Below are 21,176 nucleotides of genomic sequence, written 5' to 3'. Positions count from 1 at the left end.
ACAACTACTGAAGCCCACGCAACTAGAGCCCATCCTCCACAACAAGAGAAGCCACCACAAGGAGAAGCCCGTGCACCGCAAGGAGAAGCCCGTGCAACGCAAGGAAGAGTAGCCTCCACTCGCCACAACTAGAGAAAGACTTCACACAGCAACGAAAACCCAACACAGCCAAAAATAAATAAAATTAAATCTTTATTAAAAAAATAAATAAATAAAGCAACTATAGGGCTCCCCTGGTGGCATGTGGTTAAGAATCCGCCTGCCAATGCGGGGGACACGGGTTCGAGCCCCGGTCCGGGAAGATCCCACATGCCGCAGAGCAACTAAGCCCATGTACCACAACTACTGAGCCTGTGCTCTAGAGCCCATGAGCCACAACTACTGAAGCCCGCACGCCTAGAGCCCGTGCTCCACAACAAGAGAAGCCACTGCAGTAAGAAGGCCATGCACTGCAAGGAAGAGTAGCCCCTGCTCACTGCAACTCGAGAAAGCCCGCGCAGCAACGAAGACCCAACACAGCCAAAAATAAATAAATAAAATAAATAAATTTATAAAAAATAAATGAAGCAACTATACCCCAATTAAAAAAAAAATTTTTTTTTAAAGGGTACAGTACACTAAGGGGTCCAAACTGAATTGCATTTCCAGGTTCACATGTGAACAAACCTTCACCCCTCAATGAACCAGAGATTCTAGGGATCCAACAGGCTGAGGTTAACCCAGGGCCAAATTGAGCATTCAGGGCAGTTCTCAAAGAATTGAGCTTCATAGCCTGAGCATACATCTCTACACTTGGATTAGAGCCTGATAGCTCTAAAGGGGACGGGGGGAGGGGGGGGAAAATTTTTTTTTAATGAAAAGCTCAGATGGGTTTTAGTGGGAAATTGAATTTCAAGACCACAATCTGGGCACCAGGGATGCTTATTTCTACGGGATTGGTCCTTATTTCTAAGCTGCTTCAGTGGAGAGAGCTAGGGAGAGACCTAGATCTATATCTATATATAGATCTATGTTTATAAAGATAGAAATAGAAATAATTTATACTGCTACTTCAAATTCAAGACTACAGGGGTTTATGTAACCTTTTGTATATTACATGTTTCTTTCCTTTTCCACACTGAGAATCCTAGTTCTCAAGAAAATAGGGAATTCCCACTAGCTATCTATTTTACACATGGTAGTGTACTTATGTCAAACCTAATCTCCCAATTCGTCCCACCCTCCCCTTCCACCACTGTGTCCACATGTCCATTCTCTACGTCTACGTCTCTATTACTGCCCTACAAAAAGTTTCATCTGTACCATATTTCTAGATTGCACATATATGTGTTAATATACAATATTTGTTTTTCTCTTTCTGGCTTACTTCACTCTGTATGACAGACTCTAGGTCCATCCACGTCTCTGCAAATTGATATTTTGTATACCAAATTATAAATATATTTTATACTCTGCTATCTGGAAAGGTAGGAAGCGTGGCGCAAGTGGCAGGGCGCAGGATTAGATGCAGCCTGGGTGAGTGAGGAGTGTGCGGCGCCACAGGAAGTGCGTGCAAATGGCTCTGTGGGTCCCGGGCTGTCCCTACGGGGAGGGGAGCGTGTGGGTCTGGGTGAGTGTGTGAGTGTGCAAGCTGCCACGCCAGAGAGAGCTGTAAGGCTCAAAGTCTGCCGGCAGCCAGTAAGCACAGCACAGGGGCGACTCCTCTTCCCGGGGCATGCCCTCCAGCTCGTACCGGGATATGCCAGGTGAGCCCCAGGACAGTGGAACGCAGGCCCCCTGGGGAGCGGGCAGTGGTCCAGGGGTTTGCTTTACTCAGCAGCTATGTATAGTGCTGGCAGAGGGCGTTCCTCGGGAACTCTCCGTTTGAGTCAAGGAGTGCATCTGTCCTGTAATTTTCCAAGGGGAGAGATGAAAATATGAATTTGGAGAGTAACTAGAGCTGAGATTCTGGAGCTGCGCCTGTGCCTTTCTGTTCCTCCTCCTGAAATCTGTTCTCCCTCCTCCAGGTGGCTTCCTGTTTGAAGGGCTCTCTGATGATGAGGATGACTTTCACCCAGTAAGTGGCCTGGCTGCCTGCCATTTGGGGGAGTTGGTGCTGGGGATGCACCCCTCCCTGGGACCTGGCACGCCCCAGCTGGGAGGTGATCGGAGGCCCTTTGGTGACCCAGCTATGTCATACTATTGCTGTCTGAACCTGGCAGCTTGGGGAGGTTCCCCAAGAGCTGTTTGTGGAGCGGGGGTGGGGTTCATCTGAGAATGTCACAGGGCTGCTTCCCTGATTCTTGGTGCCTCTCCTGTTCAGAGTGCCAGGTCCACGCCCTCGAGCAGCACACCCAGCTCCCACCCAGCTTCCCTGGGGTACAGTGGAGCTGCCGGGCCCCGGCCTATCACCCAGAGCGAGCTGGCCACCGCCCTGGCCCTGGCCAGCACTCCGGAGAGCAGCTCTCACACGCCAACTCCTGGCACCCAGGTATGGAGAGAGGGCGGGAAGATCAAGGCCAGGCCCCTAAGGGAGAAGGTCCCAGTGGTAGAATGGATTTACCTTTGCTGATCCTGGTGCTAGATCTGCTTTGAGCCGAACTCTACCTGGAGCCCTGGTGGGTTTCCCGCTGCAGCTCAGGCGACCTCCCCTCACCAGCCTTTAGGGCTTAGAAGTCTGGGGTTCATCACGGGCCTTATTAACTCCTGCCAGCACTTTGGAAGAACCTCCCGTCACATAATATACCCTTCCTTGTCCCTGAACGTTGCCAAACATCACAGGCTTAAGCATTCCTGGTGACAGTCACTCCAGCTTCCAAGGCCATCTCTCCCAGTGCTGGGTCCTAGGCTAGGTCAGGGCTCCATTCCATCTCCCTGGAGCAAAAGAGAACAGAACCTTCCCTGCCCACATCGAGAGCTTTTGGGTACCTCTGTGTGGTTGTCTCATGCAGGCCCCTGCTGGGAGGCAGTCGTTGGGCACCCAGGGGCACCCTGGCGTGATGTGACAGCAGTGGGTACGTGCTGGGAGACTGAGGTGGCTCTGAGCGTGGCACTGACCCTGGTTTTGACCCTGGTTTGTCTCTAGGGCCATTCCTCAGGGACCTCCCCAATGTCGTCCGGCGTCCAGTCAGGGACACCCATCACCAATGATCTCTTCAGCCAAGCTCTACAGCATGCGCTGCAGGCCTCCGGACAGCCCAGCCTTCAGGTCAGTCTTCCCCACTCCTGATGTTCACGTGGCTTCTTAGTTACTTTGGACACTGAGCTTTCTTCTGCTCTCTGGAGGCCCTTCCCACTTGGCCTGCTTTGCTCCAGGAGCAGCTGGCGCGTGGCAGTGTGACAGGAGAGGACGCTCCCAGCACGGGCAGTTGTCCCTGTGGCTTCCACTCCTGCACGCAGTGACCACGGCCTGGCTCCGCTGACCACCTGGCTTGAATACTTGTGGCAGTTTTAATTGAAGAGACACTCATCCACTCTGTGAGCGGTGACTGAGCCTTGAGCATGTATATACCAGGCCTGGGTCCAGCTCCTGGGGTAGAGACGAGCCAGTGCTCATCCCTGCCATGGAGGGACGCCGGGCAGTTACTGCGGTGAGGGAGCAACAGGGCGAGAAGCCCAGCCCAGGCTTGAGGTGAGGGCCTAGGTCAGGGAAAGCTTTTCTGAGGAAGGGGTGTTTGGACTGACTGTCAAAGAATTAGTTAGAGGTTAGCCAGGCAGGGAAGGGGTGTTTGGTTGAGGGGACATGGTGTCCAGGCAGACACAGCCAACCTTAGAAATGGCCTATGTCAGTCCACCTATGACATTCCACCCCTGAGACTAGTTTGAAATCACGGTGTCTGCCACACCCTGGATATTGTTGCTGGGGTTAATAATGAAGCTTGGGGCTTCCCTGGTGGCGCAGTAGTTGAGAATCTGCCTGCCAATGCAGGGCACACGGGTTCGAGCCCTGGTCTGGGAAGATCCCACATGCCACGGAGCAACTGGGCCCGTGAGCCACAACTACTGAGCCTGCGTGTCTGGAGCCTGTGCTCCGCAACAAGAGAGGCCACGGCAGTGAGAGGTCCGCGCACCGCAATGAAGAGTGGCCCCTGCTCGCCGCAACTAGAGAAAGCCCTTGCACAGAAATGAAGACCCAACACAGCCAAAAAAAATAAAAATAAATAAATAAATAAAAATTAAAATAATAATGAAGCTTGGCTTAATGTCTCATCCTATACCTAAATTCTCAGCCAGATTTATCACCCTCAGAAAAGTAATTTTTTTTTTAAAATTTTGGCTGTGCTGGCACACGAGCTTAGTTGCCCACGGCATGTGAGATCTTAGTTCCCCGACCAGGAATGGAACCTGCATCCCCTGCATTGGAAGGCAGATTCTTAACCACTGGACCAGCAGGGAAGTCCCCTCAGAAAAGTAATACTTATTTTCTTCCTGGTATCATTATCAGAAACCTCTGGTGAAAGTTAATCAGGTCATGAGTCTTAGGTATATGGTCCTAATGTAGCTATGATTCATCTCACTTTCTTTTTTTTCTTTTTTTTTTTTTTTTTTGGCTGCGTTGGGTCTTTGTTGCTGCGCCCAGGTGGGGACTACTCTGTGTTGCAGTGTGTGGGCTTCTCATTGCGGTGGCTTCTCTTGTTGCGGAGCACAGGCTCAAGGCACGTGGGCTTCAGTAGTTGCAGCTCTCGGTCTCGGTAGTTGCAGCGCAGGCTCTAGGGTGCAAGGGCTTCAGTAGTTGTGGTGCATGGGCTCAGTAGTTGTGGCTTGCGGGCTCTAGAGCGCAGGCTCAGTAGTTGTGGCACACGGGCTTAGTTGCTCTGCAGCATGTGGGATCTTCCTGGACCAGGGATTGAACCTGAGTCCCCTGCATTGGCAGGCGGATTCTTAACCACTGCGCCACCAGGGAAGTCCCTCATCTCTCTTTCAAACTGAATGTTGAGGCACTTTCCACCCCAGAATTCCATACTTCGGTGGAATTTGCTTTGCACATTACTTCACAATAGCCAAAAGGTAGAAGCAGCCCTAGTGTCCATCAATAGATGAATGGATAAACAAAATGTGGTATATACATACAATGGAGTATCATTCAACCTTAAAAGGAAGGAAATTCTGCCACATGCTACAACATGGATGAACATTGAGGACGTTATGCTAAGTGAAATTAGCCAGTCACAAAAAAACTGTATGATTCCACTTCTATGAGGCACCTAGAGTAGTCCAATTCATAGAGCCAGAAAGTTGCCAGGGGCTGGGGAGCAGGGAGAATGGGGAGTTGTTGTTTAATGGGTACAGAATTTCAGTTTGGGAAGATAAAAAAGTTCTTGAGATGGATGGCGGTGATGGTTGCACAATAATGTGAGTGTACTTAATGCCACTGAACTGTACACTTAAATGGTTAAAATGATAAATTTCATGTTATGTATATTTAACTGCAATATTAAAAAATACATAGAGGACACCCAACCACCACCAGAAAAAGGGAACACATCAAAATTTGAATGATTCCACCCATCTCTCTGTTGGAACTCCTCCAACCCTTCACTTGACTGGAGCCTATTCTGTAATGGAGATTATGAGTTCACTAAAATGATTGTAAAATATAAAAATATGTCTTGCTGCATATGTGGGTCTCTTTCTTCTGCTAGAGCCTGAAATAAAAATGGGCGAAGAAGAAATTACTACCTTTATGGCTGAACATTTATTTCACAAATGTTCAAGTGCCTACTTTATGCCAGGAGCTGTGGAGGATGTGAAAATGAAGCATATACGAGAAGTTCATAGTCTAGAAGGGGAAATGTCCATGCATAAATTTTTCCGTGAATAATTTTAATATCAGATAACATATAAAATGTGCCCTTTTCTGCGCCCTTAAAGCACCCTGTACTTCTCTCAATTATCATATATGTTTCACTATATTGTCATTAACTTCATTTTTCTTTCTCCCACAAGTTGTAGACTGTGTTGATGGCCCAATTCATCATCCTCCCTAGATCCATGCCCTTTACCACATAACTTTGCAGTGCCCGTGAGTGGAGTAACCTGCCTTCCCCTTGATTCTAGCTTTCACCACATGACTTGCTTTGGCCAATGGAATGTTAGCAGGTATGATGAAAGCAGAGGCTTGAAATGGACTTGAACATTGGGAGCTGCCCTTTTGCACCACTGCCATTACCAGGAGAACAGGACTGGGCTAGCCTGCTAGAGGACATGCTGCAGAGCTGAGTCTCCTAAACTGCTCTAGAAGAGGCCAGCCTAGGTTAGCTGTCTATCAGACGACCTATAGACATGTCACTCAGCCCAGCCGAGAAAAGTGTACAAATTATCATTTGTATAACCAGATGAATTTTTTACAGAGTGTACACATCTATATAGTCACTACCCAAAACAAAAATGAGAATTTAGCAGCACTCAGAAGCAGCTCGCAGGCTCCTTCCCAGTCATTACCCACCTCCTCCTCCAGAGGTAACCATTACCTTGACATCTAACCATAGATTAGCTTTTGCCTGCTCTTGAACTTCTTCTAAATGGAATTATACCATAGGGCTTCCCTGGTGGCGTAGTGGTTGAGAATCTGCCTGCCAATGCAGGGCACACGGGTTCGAGCTCTGGTCTGGGAAGATCCCACATGCCACGGAGCAACTGGGCCCGTGAGCCTCAACTACTGAACCTGCGCATCTGGAGCCTGTGCTCCGCAACAAGAGAGGCCACGACAGTGAAAGGCCCACGCACTGCAATGAAGAGTGACCCCCACTCGCCGCAACTAGAGAAAGCCCTCGCACGGAAACGAAGACCCAACACAGCCAAAACTAAATAAATAAATTAATTAATTTAAAAAAAAACAACAAACAAACAAAAAAAAAACATTAAATGGAATTATACCATATATAGTCTTTCGTGTCTGGCTTCTTCCATTTAACATCATATTAATGAGATTCTTCCAGTTTGCTGTGAATAGCAGTAGTAGTTCCTTCATTTTCAATGCTTTATAGTATAACATGGTTTGGATATAACACAATGTATTTATTAATTCTACTGTTGATGTACTTTTGGATTATTTTCCAGTTAGAACTATTAGGAATAATGCTGCAATGACTATTCTTACATATGTCTTTTGGTGAGCATATGTATGCATTTCTGTTCCATACATAGTTAAGAGTAGAATTGCCAGGATATAGGATAAATGTATGTTCAGCTTAATGCATATTGCCAAACAGACTTCCCAGGTAGCTGTACCACTTTACACTCCCAGGAGAAATGTTGAGTCCCACTTTCTCCACATCCTTGCCAACACTGGGTATTGTCAAGTCTTTAAAAACATTTTTTGGGACTTCCCTGGTGGCGCAGTGGTTAAGAATCCACCTGCCAATGCAGGGGACACGGGTTCGAGCCCTGGTCTGGGAAGATCCCACATGCCGCGGAGCAACTAAACCCTTGTGCCACAACTACTGAGCCTGCGCTCTAGAGGCCATGAACCACAACTACTGAAGTCCGCATGCCTATAGCCTGTGCTCTGCAACAAGAGAAGACACTGCAATGAGAAGCCCACGCACCACAACGAATAGTAGCCCCCGCTTGCTGCAACTAGAGAAAGCCCACGCGCAGCAACAAAGACCCAACACAGCCAAAAATAAATAAATACATAAATAAATAATTAATTTAATTTAATTTAATTAAAAAAAAATTTTTTTTTTGGCCACACCGTGTGGCTTGTGGGATCTTAGTTCCCCGACCAGGGATTGAACCCAGACCCTCAGCAGTGAGAGTGCAGAGTCCTAACCACTGGACTGCCAGGGAATTCCCAAGTCTTTTTTTTTTTTTTTAATTTTATTTATTTATTTATGGCTGTGTTGGGTCTTCGTTTCTGTGCGAGGGCTTTCTCTAGTTGCGGCAAGTGGGGGCCGCTCTTCATCGCGGTGCGCGGGCCTCTCACTATCGCGGCCTCTCTTGTTGCGGAGCACAGGCTCCAGACGCGCAGGCTCAGCAATTGTGACTCACGGGCCTAGTTGCTCCGCGGCATGTGGGATCTTCCCAGACCAGGGCTCGAACCCGTGTGCCCTGCATTGGCAGGCAGATTCTCAACCACTGCGCCACCAGGGAAGCCCCTCCCAAGTCTTTTTAATCTTAGCCATTCTGATGGGTATGTAGTAATATCTCATTTTGATTTTAATTTACATATCCCTTATGACTAATGAGCATGAGTATATTTTCATATGAACATCTGAATAGCCTCTTGTGTGAAGTGTCTGTTCATGTAAGATTCAAGTTTGTACTGCATAGACTCTTCTACTGTAGGATCAAAAGGGCAGCTAGGCAGGTCATGAGGCTCACAGCAAGAGATCCTGAAGATGAAAAAGAACTTTGCATCAGCTCTAACCCAGCCTTTGCATCATTCCAGCAACAGGAATGATACAGTGGGATTCCAGCATAAGACCCTGAACTCTAGGAAACCTCAAATCAGTACGCAAGAAGCAGACAATGGGTTGGACACATGCAATGTGGGGATCTTCAAGGAAAACCCATTGGCTTGTTGCTAATAGACTCACAAGTTGTCAGATGTTCTGGAAACACCAGGACTTCGGGGTCTGGTCCTCAGCCACACAGGCTCAGAAAAGAGTTTTGCTGACACAGTGAGTCAGCAATTAATGTAAAATTCAGAATGCTGAGGAATTCCCTGGCGGTCCAGTGGTTAGGACTCCATGCTTACACTGCCGAGGGCCCAGGTTCAATCCCTGGTCGGGGAACTAAGATCCCACAAGCCACACAGTGCAGCCAAAAAAAAAAAAAAGCAAATTTAAAAATCAGAATGCTGATGTATTCATTCACACCATGAACCAGAATTGCCAAGCATTCCAGTCTCTGATTAAGATACTCACTCCCTGTAAGAAAACAACTTGGGAAGTCAAATATAATCAGAAGGCTGCATGGTGAGCTGGAACCAGAGCACCAGAATGGGAGTGGGGGGCCGAGAATAGCAGGAGTGTGCTTCCAAGACCCTCACAGTAAAAATGTATCTGCCACTGGAACTGGACAGGATATGACCCTGGATGAGACCTCCCTCTCCCCAGCCAATGCTCAGATGAACACTGACAATGTCGCTTCAGAGACCCTCCTTTTTTTCAGTGTTTCCACTGTTAACTAATCCCCCTTCTGACTGACTCCTTCTTCTTTAGCTACCCTAAGGACATATGTTAGTTGTCTTCTTATTATCCATTTCCCCACCTCCTTCCCCGAGGTCCCTGGCCCCTTTTCAACAGACCATACTTTCCGTTGGGGAATCCGATCCTTGTAGTTCCTGCAATGGTTCCATCCTAGATGTCGATTTGGAGCTCACCACCTAGGCCAAGCCAATCCGTGCATTCCATCCTCTGAGCCCAATGATGGGCTGAGCATGTCAGCTACAGATGCTGGGATGCTGATACTCTATATTTCCCACTGAGCATGAATGAGAAAGCTTGTGGCCTTGGGAGCCATCTGAGGACCACAGGGGGAATCAGCCTCAGTTTATTCTGACATGGAGGAAGGCAGAGTGGAGAGATGAAGAGAAACCGGAGTCTTAGTGATTTTCTTAAGCCATTGGATCAAGCAAGCACAGCTTCCGGACTTTTTCGTTACTTGAGCCGAGATATTCCTTTTCTTGTGTAAAACAGTTTGCATTGGTCTGGCAGAACTAACTGATTATCCAATATCTAGTCTCTCTCTCTCTCTCTTTTTTTTTTTTTTAATAAATCTATTTATTTATTTATTTATTTTTGGCTGCGTTGGGTCTTTGTTGCTGCACGCGGGCTTTCTGTAGTTGCGGTGAGCAGGGGCTACTCTTCCATGCGATGTGCAGGGTTCTCATTGCGGTGGCTTCTCTTGTTGCGGAGCACAGGCTCTAGGCGCATGGGCTTCAGTAGTTGTGGCTCGCGGGTTCAGTAGTTGTGGCTTGTGGGCTCTAGAGCGCAGGCTCAGTAGTTGTGGCGCACGGACTTAGTTGCTCCGTGACATGTGGGATCTTCCCGGACCAGGGCTCGAACCTGTGTCCCCTGCATTGGCAGGTGGATTCTTAACCACTGCGCCACCAGGGAAGTCCCTAGTCTCTTCTTCTTTACTTACAGAACCCCCTTTTTATTCGTAGTTTAAAAATATTTGTCTCCCCTACTCCCCTGGAGCTAAGGGTGGCAATGTGGCCAAGAAGATACTACTGAAAGTCCCTGGTAATACTTCTGGAAAAGTGATTTATTTCCTGATTAAAAAAGAAAGAGGGCAGATTCAACTGGCACATGCATTGTGCCTTTCCCAAACCCCTTTTTCTTGCCTTCAAAGCGGGAAGAGTAACAGCCAAATTATGATCTTGAAGCCGAAAGACACACACTAAGGATGGCAGAAGAAGATAGAAGGAGCCTGATTCCTTGAGCAGCTGTACCAGTTCCCAGACTGCCTATACCAGACTCCTTGTAACATGAGAATAGTAAACCCCTTATAGGTTTAGCCACTTTGTTGGGTTTCTGTTAAATGCAGCCAAATTCAGTTCTATCACTTAGAGAATTCAGTATACTGAACTGGGATGCTGCAAGTAATATAATCTGAAATGTGGATTTGTTGAGTGGTAGAGATGGGCTTTTGGGTTCTGAGTGTACATGTGTTACAAACTGGAATGCCAATGACCTTGTTAGGCAGTGGTGGAACATTTGGTCAATTTGTTCTTCTATGAGAGATACCATAGAACATGCCAATCAAGTCTGTTGTGTTAGGGAAAATAGCTGGAATGATTCAGAATGTTGGCACGTGCTGGTGACTTCGTTCTATTTTCAACAAAGTCCTCAGAGAGACCAATGAGCTAGAGTTATGCAGCCTGAATAAAAATGGTAAGGAAGTACCGCTTCACTAAGGAAGGCTCTCTGGCTAGGGCCTGCAAATTTCCTTTGAGTGAACATCTCATAATTTGGAGACTTGCAGGGCTGAAAAAGATCATTGCTTCTGTTCTCCAAATAGGAGTGGTGGCCGCCAAGCAATAGCTTAGAAGATGAGACTGGTGTCCTGGGCCTCTCCTAAGCACCTTCCTTTAAGAATCACCACTCCACAGAGGAAGTGGGGTCTGCAAAGTGTTCTCCTCCTCCTAGAGCCTTTTGTTTCCAGTTGTCTCAAGTCAGTGAGCATTAAGTTGAAGGCTAGAAGGATAAGCAGAGCACAGAGGCCAACACGTAATAGAGGAGGGTTTTCAGGTTTACAGACTATGGCTACATGGGAGCTTCAGCTGTGGTTATTCACACACAGGATTGAAGAAGAGGCAAATAGACTGGAAGCCTACAACATTTTTGAGGGAATCATATCACCAAAAATGAAAACTTAAGGACCTGACCAGCAAAACCTTATCATTTTTCAACCCCAGGCCCCCGAACACACACAACAGAAAGGGCGTCCACCCCGAAGTTACACTTCAGATATGGTTAAAGAGGATAATGCACAAGAAGTCATCTCAAAAGCAGATGGAACTTGGACCACGGAGCACAGTCGAAAAAGTTTCTCCCAGAGAGTAGGTTGGCTGAGTAAGGAAATTACTATCCAGCAGGGAGTCCTGGCTGCTCCTGTCTAGCAGAATCTGGTATTTGCCCATAGCTCTAATATTTGCAGTAGCTTTGATGTGTTTCCCATTCTTCCCTTTCCCATGTGGAAGTTTAATTTTGTTCCTTCTCCTATATTATATATGGGATATGTTAGGGGAAAATAACTTGGCTTTTAGTTTGTAGGTTACTGGACTTTGTATAAGGATTCACATCAGGGCTAAGTGGAGAAAACTGCATATGGGATAGAGACTCTGGCTTCTGAGATGGATGCAGTGTCTGGATGAGACTTTGGAACTGTCCCCATCAGGGAGGGAGCATATTCTGTATATGGAAGGATGGATACCCAAAAGGGTAGACTGTGGCAGTCACTTTCTTCCTACCCAATAAGAATTCTCCATGTCTTCTTTAACATCAGAACCCTGAATTTGTTTAGGAAGGCAACGTGCCCATCTAAAAATCACATCAAAGTTTTCTGGCCATTGAGACATAAGCAAAACTCTGCCAAAGATATCTCGAAAAGCTTTGCTTTCTGGTTATAAGTATCACTACTTCTCTCCTTTTCACTTATTTCTCCTTTTCTTGCCTGGAACCAGATGGAAACTTTAATCTTCAGGAAAGAATGAAGAGCATCGGAAATGGTAAATATGTGGATAAACGTCAAAGACTACTCTTCCCTCTTGATTTCTTTAAATTGCATGTGGTTATTTAAAAATAATGTGGGAGTTTCTTTTTTCTATGCTCTGGAACTTTTTAAGTAGCTTTGAAGGTTTGGTAGATTCTCCTATGAATTCTTCTGGGCCTTGTGAATTTTTGAGGAGTAATTATTTAATTTGTTTAAATTTTTTATATTTATTAGGGTCAATTTTGGTAAATAACATTTTCCTAGGAAGTTATCTATTTAATCTACATTTTCAGATGTGTTTGTCTAGACTCGTGAAAAGTAGTATCTTAAGATTTTAAATTTTTCTTCTCTTTAAATTCTTTTTTTTTTTTTTTAATTTATTTTATTTATTTATTTTTGGCTGTGTTGGGTCTTCGTTGCGGTGCACGGGCTTCTCACTGAGGTGGCCTCTCCTGCTGCGGAGCACAGGCTCCAGGCACGCGGGCTTCAGTAGTTGAGGCACACAGGCTTGGCCGCTCCACGGCATGTGGGATCCTCCCGGACCAGGGCTCGAACCCGTGTCCCCTGCATTGGCAGGCGGACTCCCAACCACTGAGCCACCAGGAAAGCCCTAATTTTTCTTCTCGTTCAATGGTTATTTCCTCCTTGTCATTTCTTATCTTGCATACTTATGCTCTTTCCCGTTTTTTCCTGATTAGGTTAGCTAGTAGTTTGTCCATTTGACTGATTTTTCTTTTTTTTCTGAGAACCAGCATTTGGATTTATTTATTCTTTTTATTTTATTTTTCTGTTAATTTGTGTTATTTTCATTAATTTCTGCTTATATCTTTAATAGTTCCTTCATTCTGCTTTCTTTGGTTTGCTTTGCTTTTATTTTTGTAGCTTTTAAATTGATGTTTAATTCTACCTAGATATTTAGTGTAATACATTCTCTTCTAACAACTAATTTTGCAACATCACATAGATTCAGATAAGCTGTGTTTCCATTATTGCTATTTTATAAAATTCTGCAATTTTGGTTTGTATTATCTTATTAACCAAAGAGTTGCTTAATACAGAGTTTTAAAATTTTCTAGGTGAAAGTTTCTTTTTGCTTTTAATTGTGTTATTAATTTATACTTTTATTGCATTGTGATTGGAGAATGCTGTTTATATTACTGCTCTTTTTGAAGTTATTGAGGACTTCCCTGGTGGCACAGTGGTTGAAAATCCGTCTGCCAATGCAGGGGACACAGGTTCTATCCTGGATCCGGGAAAATCCCACTTGCCGAGGAGCAGTTAAGCCCCTGTGCCACAACTAATGAGCCTGCGAGTCACAACTACAGAGCCCACGTGCTGCAACTACTGAAAGCCGCGCGCCTAGAGCCTGTGCTCCTCAACAAGAGAAGCCACTGCAGTAAGAAGCCCGCGCACTGCAGCAAAGAGTAGCCCCTGCTCGCCGCAACTAGAGAAAGCCGGCGCACAGCAACGAAGACCCAATGCAGCCAAAAGTAAAATATAAATAAAAATAAATAAATAAATAAATTTACTGAGATTTTCTTTTGCGACCTAATATATCATCAATTTTCATGAATGTTCCTTTCGATTACCCAGTAGCCAGTGCTCTGATCCACCGGGTCTCAGACCTGACCTCAGTGTTTCCCCTCTCACAATAGGATTCTCTCCCTCTGGGATAATTCTAGCTGATGTTGTGGCTCTGCTGGTTTCAGATATTTATCTCTCCATTTACATGTAAATTGAGGCTCAGGGTACTCACCCTCTCCTAGGATGCTGTAGGTGAGGGCTGGGGTGATGTAATTTGCTTTCCTTGTTGATCTGTGTGGGTTTTGGAAGATTGTGAAGGGATTTAGGCATCTGCCATTATTCTACAGGAATCAGGAAGCTCTGTGATTTCTTTGTATCATACCTCTGCTGCTTTCTCTTCATTCCTGCCTTCCACTGGCTGAAATTTTCTCTTTTGCCCTTCCCTCCTCATTGACATTGAAGTCACAGTTCTATTTCTGTTCTCTTAGTGGTAATCCTGAAAAATGTAGCATGCACATTTAGCTTAGCAAAGTCTAAAATTAATCAATATTGCTATCTTCCTTCCAAACAATATAAGGACCTTAGAATGCTTTAACTCCTATCAGCGCCCTCTCATGTTATTATTCATTCACCAAACAATTTTGAGTTCCTACCGTGTGCCAGGTTGATATAATAATGAACAAAAGGTATGTGTCTGGCAGGTGCGGGGCACAGGGGTCCCTTTTCTAATGGGTTTATATTTTAGCGGGGAGACAAACAAGATACAAATTAAAAATATAGTATGTAGTATAGCAAAAAGTACTACAGTAGAAGCAAAAAATAAAGCAAGGTAGGGGAATATGAAGTCTCCTGTGTGTGTGTGTGTGTGTGTGTGTGTGTGTGTGTGTATAGCTAGTCATGCAGATATCTTGGGGAAAGAACATTCTAGGCAAAGTGAATAGCAAGTACAAAAACCCTAAAGGACTTCATGACATGTTTAAGGAATAGCAAGAAGGAGTGTGAGGCTACAGTGAAGTGAAAGAGGGGACAAGTGGTAGGATTTGAAGGTCACATGCAGAGCTAATAAGGAAACCAAAGTAGAACCTTACAAGGACTACAATGGGGCCTACAGTATATATTAAGGATTTTGGCTTTTATTCTAAGATGGGCAGCCATTAAGGGGTGACAGAGGAATGACATGGTCCGGCATATGTTGTACCAGGATCACTCTGTTTGCTGTATTGAGAACAGATTGCTGAAGGCAGGCCAGTTAGGGGGTTACGGCACTAATCACATGAGAGATGACGATGGCCGGCCCAAGATACGGCAGAGGTGGTGATGGGAAGTGGTTGAATTCTGAGTGTGTTTTGGAAGTTGAGCTGACAGAATTTGATCACTGACCAGTGAGGTTTGAGGAAAAGCAAGAGAACAAGGATGACACCCAAAATGTTGGCCTGAGCAACTGGAAGCCTAATTCTTAGAACGTCCCAAACGCCCCTTGCCCTGGTATAATCCCATTTGAATGAGCTCACTCCTGTGATTATGTTCAAAAGGAAGACTATCCAGGTGGACCTAATCTAATCACAAGCCTTTTAAAGGCACCGGTTTTTCCAATTGGTGGGCGGAAGGGGGAGTCAGAGAGATTCAAAGCGTGAGGAGTTTGGGGGCACACGAAAAGGAGTCCAGGCAGTTTGTAGGAAGAGAGCAGCTCCCAGCTCCCAGCCAGCCGGGAAACAGGACCTCAGAGTCGTAGCCACAAGAAACTGGATTCTGCCAACAACCTGAATGAGTTTAGAAACAGGTTCTTCCCAAGAGCCTCCAGGTAAGAGCCCAGCCCAGTGGATACCTTAATTTCAGCCCTGTGGAACCCTGAGCAGAAAACCCAGCCAAGCCCAGGCTTCTGACCTACAGAGCTCTGAGATAATGAGTGGGTGTTTTGCGCTGCTAAGTGTGTGGTAGCTCGTTACACTGCAATAGAAAATGAATACACACACAACTCTCAAGAAGGCTGGGAAATGGTGTCTCTGGCGGGACATCCATGTGCATTGTTAAACTTGAGGGGGAGGGAGGGGGAGGGTTTACAGTGAAAGAAAGAGAAAAATGAGCACTGGGGGGATGATAAGATGTCTTTCCACACACTGAAAACCTACACTATCCAATACAGTGGATACTAGCCTCATGTGGGTATTGAGCACTTGGAATGTGGCCAGTCCAAATTGAGACCTGCTGTAAATGTAAAATACCCACTAGATTTTGAAGACCTAGTATGAAAAAAAGGTATGTAAAATATCTCATTAAGTACACTTTATATTGTTTACATTTTGAAATGATAATATTTTTGATATATTGGATTAAGTAAAATACATTATTAAACTTAATTTCAAACTATTTTTTTACTTTTAAAAATTTGGTTACATGTGTAAGTTAAAATTTAATTACATATGTGGTGCCCATTAGAGTTTTATTGGATGGTGCTGCTGTAAACTCTTTTGTCTCAATTTTTCTTTACATGCACATAAATTAAATTTTTAAAAACATTATTTCGTTTTCTTTTCAACACTATAGGTTTAAAGAGGCAATGTTCCCAAAAGAAATAATGGCAAAGAAGGGAGTTCCTAGTCACAACCAGTAAATCTGTTCTCCCAGATGCCTTAATAAACTAGTTGATGCATGTACGTGTACAGGAGAGGTTGATAGAGTGGAGGGTCTTGGAAAGAAAAGAAGGTTATGACATTAGATAACAGCATCATGGAGATGGAAATGGTGCTTATACCATCTTGACTCATCCTTTGAGGCTGGGGACTCCACAGTCTCGAATAAAATCAAAAGGGGAGGGGTAGCTGTTATGTAGGTAGATACCACAACCTATCATTATGGGAGGGTGAAGGAAGGACCGGCTGTCACAGCTCCGCCTCACCAGGACACGTATGTAGTGCCCTCTGGTGGACTATGGCGGCACTTGAGTCAGGCGGGTCAGAATCCCCCACTTTTTTTTTTTTTTTCTTTTTTGGTTGGTGCTACGCAGCTTGTGGGATCTTAGTTCCCCGACCGGGGATCAAACCTGCGCCCTCGGGACTGAAAGCTCAGAGTCTTAACCACTGGACCGTCAGGGAATTCCCCAGAATCCCCCATTTCTTGCCACCTCTGTCACCCTCGTCCAAGCCACCATCATCTCGAGTGAGAATTATCCTAAGAGATTCCTAATTGGTCTCCTTCCTTCCACTCCTGTCCACCAGAATGATCTTTTATTACCTTCATCAGATCATGTTACTCCTTTGCTCAAAACTCAGGAATCTCTTTTCTTCTCACTCACAGTTAAAACCAAAGTCCTCACTATGCCCCAACACAACTACCCCTTACTCACTCACTGGGCTTCTGGCTCTTCCTCTGATCGTATAACACACCAAGCATGCTCCTGCCCTTACGTTTGCTATCTCCTCTGCCTGGAATGCATGGATCCCTCCTCACAGCGATGCTCAAATGTCACCACATCACCTTATCACCCTAAATAGAAAAACAACCCTCCTCCCAGCATTCTATATCCCTCTCAACTGGATTCTTTTTTTTTGTTTTTTTTTGGCGATAGCATTTAACACCATCTGATATATTACATATTTACTTGTGTTATGTATTATATATTTGTTTGTTACCTGTCTCCCCCTACTAGAATGCAAACTGCAAAAGGCAAGGACCTTGTCTGTTTTGTTCACAATTGTATCCCCAGCATCTAGAACAGTGCTTAGCATGTGGTAGGTGGTCAACAAGAATAAATGTTGGATAAATAAATGAAACAAGATCTGAACAATGAACAGGCATTGAATGCCTTCATTGTTTCATTCTTGGGTATGTCTCAAAAAGGTCAACTTTACAAATTTATGTAAAATTAATAAAATTCCTATATACTCCCCACATATTTCTTTTTAATTGGATTAAATTATCCTAAAATTCATTTGGAAAGAATAAAGTACCTGTGAATAGCCATTAAATGTAGGAAGAAGTACACTAAAGGTGCACTTGGCTCACCAGATATCAGAGGACACTATAAAGTTTCCATAAAAAAATCCATATGATAGGGATAGACAAATGAACCAGTGTAACAGACTAGAAAATCCAGGAATAGATATCTGATTATAAGAATATAACATATGAAAGATGAATTTTTAATTCAGTGACAAAAGGATGATTAAATAATAAACAGTGCTGATGTTATTTACCAGCAAAAAAAACTAGACCCCCATTTTATACCATTTACAAAAATAAGTGTCAAGTAGAGTGTCAGAGCTCAAGCAGAGTGAGGGGAGAGTCCATGGTGGGGAGAGGAAGATCAGAGGTAGTCAAGAGTGAGGTACTGGAGTCCAAGCATGAGGAAGGTTTCTACAGGGCAATGGGGATGTGGCAGCAGCCCAGCTGGGAATGTCAGAGTCCAAGCCAGGTGAGGAGAGAGTTCATGAAGGGGCTGGATGGTGGTGACACAGAAGATACAAAGGGATTGATCAAATAAGTAAATGTCTTTAGGATAATGGGAGCCACTATCAAAAATGAAAGGACAAACAATAAAGTCCTACTGTATAGCACAGGGAACTATATTCAATATCCTGTGATAAACCATAATAGAGAAGAATATGAAAAAGAATGTATATATGTATAACTGAGTCACTTTGCTGTACAGCAGAAATTAACACAACATTGTAAATCAAATATACTTCAATTAAATTTTTTTTAATCAAAGGACAAATATTTTAATGGAGAAACTAGAAAAACCCTGTGGCGTTGGATTGGAATTGGAATGGTTTTCATTTAATATAAATAGGTAACAATGTATGTGTATGTGTATGTAGGTGTATATAAAACATTTTCCCTAGGTTAATCCACTGAGAGGGACTGGGGGCGGCAACATCCCAAAGCAAGGAGCCCACTTGGCAACCAGATCTTAGATTCTGAGTGCTAAGAAATCTGGCAGAGACCATCACCATAAAATGAATCAAGTAAACAAAGTTAACATCACAAGGAATGCAGCAAATTGAAATTGTGCACCCCCAGATAGGATGCAGTAGGAAGAACACAGCATCACTTGCGTGATATTCTTGCCAAAATGCATCACTTGAATCTAGACATCAGACAAACCCCGATCAAGGGACATTCTACAAAATAACTGACCTGTTACCATCAAAAGTGGTCATGAAGATCAAGGAAAGACTGAGGAAATGTTCCAGACTAAAGGTAACTAAAGAGGGATGAAAAATCAAAAGCAAAGTATGATCCTGTGTTGGATTCTTTTGCAAGGACATTGTTGGGACAATTGTCAAAACTTGAATGGGCTCTGTAGGTTAGATTGTAGTGAAGTATCATTGTCAATGTCCCAGTTCTGATGGTTGTGTTGTACTTCTTGCAAGAGAATATTGTGGTTTGTAGGAAATACACACCATAAAGTATTTGTATAGGTGACAGTGCATATTGCTGGCAACATACCCTTAAATAGTTCAGGACAAAAAAAGTTCTGTGTGCTACTCCTGTAATTTTTCTGTAAGTTTAAAATTAGTTCAAAATTAAAAGAAAGGAAAAATATCTTGTTTTAACCCCTGATCCAATGAGGGGTAAAAAGAAACGTAAAACAAATCTGCACAGGTACAATTTTTTTTTAATATTTATTATTTATTTATTTGGTTGCACCCGGTCTTGGTTGCGGCAGGCGGGCTCCTTAGTTGTGACATGCAAACTCTTAGTTGCAACATGCATGTGGGATCTAGTTCCCTGACGAGGGATCGAACCTGGGCCCCCTGCCTTGGGAGCACAGGGGCCTAACCACTGCGCCACCAGAGAAGTCCCCAAGGTACAATTTGAATTTACATTTTTGTGTACCTGTATACATACTTCAATACAAAATAATTGTAAACTAGAAAGAATGATTTGATGTATTTCTAGAAAGAAAGGAGTGTTGGGCATGGAGAGTCAATCTATGATCACCGATACCAGTAATCTAGGTTATCCATTCTAGCATAATCCCAAACATACGTGGCACACCACTGTTATATTGACCCAATGCATGTTCTGCATCCTGGAGAACAGCACCCCATCTTTGCAGAGTATTGCCTCTGCTTCAGCTGTGCCTTCAGCAGACTGCCCCAAGCATCTTCTTGCATCAGGCACAGCGTAGGATATGACCATTAATACCATGGTCATGGGCCAACCCTCACAACTCCTTTGCTGTCAAGTGGGCCCTGATCTGATCCAGTTATGTGGGATCCTAGGACAGTGGATCAAATCCTCAATAAGCCCTGGTTAATGGTGCTGGCTGAGACCCTGTGGGAAGTAAAGGCAAACCCATACCTGGAATACATGTCTGTTCCTGTGAGAATGAGCCACTGGCCCTTCTGGGATGGAAGGGATGCAATGTGCTCTGGGCCTGCTTTACGCCTCGCTCAAAGCTGTCTGCCTTTTTTCTACCATAGACCGGAGCTGTATCCCTAGGTGTATAATGTGCTGACACTAAAACCTGAAGAGGCCCACCAGGCGGTGTGCTTCCTTCTGTGGTACATGTAAGATGGCAGTAATTTGTCTTTTATTTTGGAGGAGAGTCATCATGCCCTTGATGACTGGACTCCTAAAAATTTTATACACGTAGAAGACCGTGAATCTTCACAGCTCCCTCTGGAGTGCATGTGTCTTACCAAGGCCTCCAGGGTACTATCCACGCTTGTTCATCTGGCCTAACATAATGCCATAATGTGATGCATCTGCGTGATGCTCTGCAGTATCTCCTGATACTCGAATCTCTTCAGGCTATATTATAACATAGGGTAAGAGACATAACCCTGGGGGAAAACTCTAAGTGTATATACTTGTCCATTCCATGTAAATGCAATTGTTTTGTCTTTTTTTTTTTTTTTTTTCTGATTGGCCAAATCAACGGTTGCATAGCACACACCTGAGGCCAATGTAATATGCTCTAGTAAATTTACCACCTCTGGTACAGCAGCTGCAATCAGGGCTGTAGTACCTGGTTGAGTTCATGGTAGTCTATAGTCACCCTCTAGGATTCATCTAGGCTCTGCAGGGGTAAGAATGGTGAATTAAACAGATATGATGGAAAACCAGCATCCCTGCATCCTTTGTATGCTTAAGAATGGAACTAATCCCCACTCTCATCACTTTTCTGTGTTGACCCTCAGGAGAACGCCAGTCTCAATTATACACACAGGGAAATGACCCTTGAGTGGGTCCAAGAACCCAGTAGACCCACTGTAAGTCAAACCTAAGACAGGATGTCACTTATTACCTGCTCTATGTGCCTCCCCAACCCTAATGGGGAGGGGGAAGATAATACTTGAGTTCTCCATTATCAACGTGAACACAAACCCTGTGTCCAACAGACCTTGACATGCTGTATTCCCCCTTTCCCAGTGCAGTTACACAAGTAAATGGCCATAGGTCTCTTTGGGAAAAGACTGGTGGAATCATGTATTCTTGCTATAATGTTGAGGGTCCTTCCTCCTAGGGACTTGCTACCTCTTCAGTCATGGTCTGAAAAT

General features: G+C 44.5%; 1 protein-coding gene across 1 annotated transcript; it reads left to right on the top strand.

Annotated features, from left to right (window-relative positions):
- The first annotated feature begins 1,687 nt into the window (after nt 1-1,687).
- On the top strand, nt 1,688-13,486 carry LOC118890824 (ubiquitin-like protein 7). Its single transcript, XM_036844143.1, has 6 exons — nt 1,688-1,745; nt 2,007-2,056; nt 2,303-2,470; nt 3,065-3,187; nt 12,116-12,160; nt 13,317-13,486. The coding sequence occupies exons 1-5, from the start codon at nt 1,715-1,717 to the stop codon at nt 12,143-12,145; spliced, it is 402 nt and encodes a 133-aa protein (XP_036700038.1). The 5' UTR covers nt 1,688-1,714; the 3' UTR covers nt 12,146-12,160; nt 13,317-13,486.
- Nucleotides 13,487-21,176: the final 7,690 nt, after the last annotated feature.

Source organism: Balaenoptera musculus, chromosome 2, assembly GCF_009873245.2.
Source record: "Balaenoptera musculus isolate JJ_BM4_2016_0621 chromosome 2, mBalMus1.pri.v3, whole genome shotgun sequence".
Lineage (NCBI taxonomy): Eukaryota > Metazoa > Chordata > Mammalia > Artiodactyla > Balaenopteridae > Balaenoptera > Balaenoptera musculus.
Note: the sequence above shows the minus strand (reverse complement) of the source record. Positions and strands in the feature narration are given on the sequence as shown.

Coding starts and splice junctions, on each gene's coding strand:
- LOC118890824 (XM_036844143.1), top strand. CDS start 1,715: ATGCCCTCCAGCTCGTACCGGGATATGCCAG. Junction 2,057..2,302: donor ATGAGGATGACTTTCACCCA/GTAAGTGGCCTG, acceptor TCTCCTGTTCAG/AGTGCCAGGTCCACGCCCTC. Junction 3,188..12,115: donor CCGGACAGCCCAGCCTTCAG/GTCAGTCTTCCC, acceptor GCCTGGAACCAG/ATGGAAACTTTAATCTTCAG.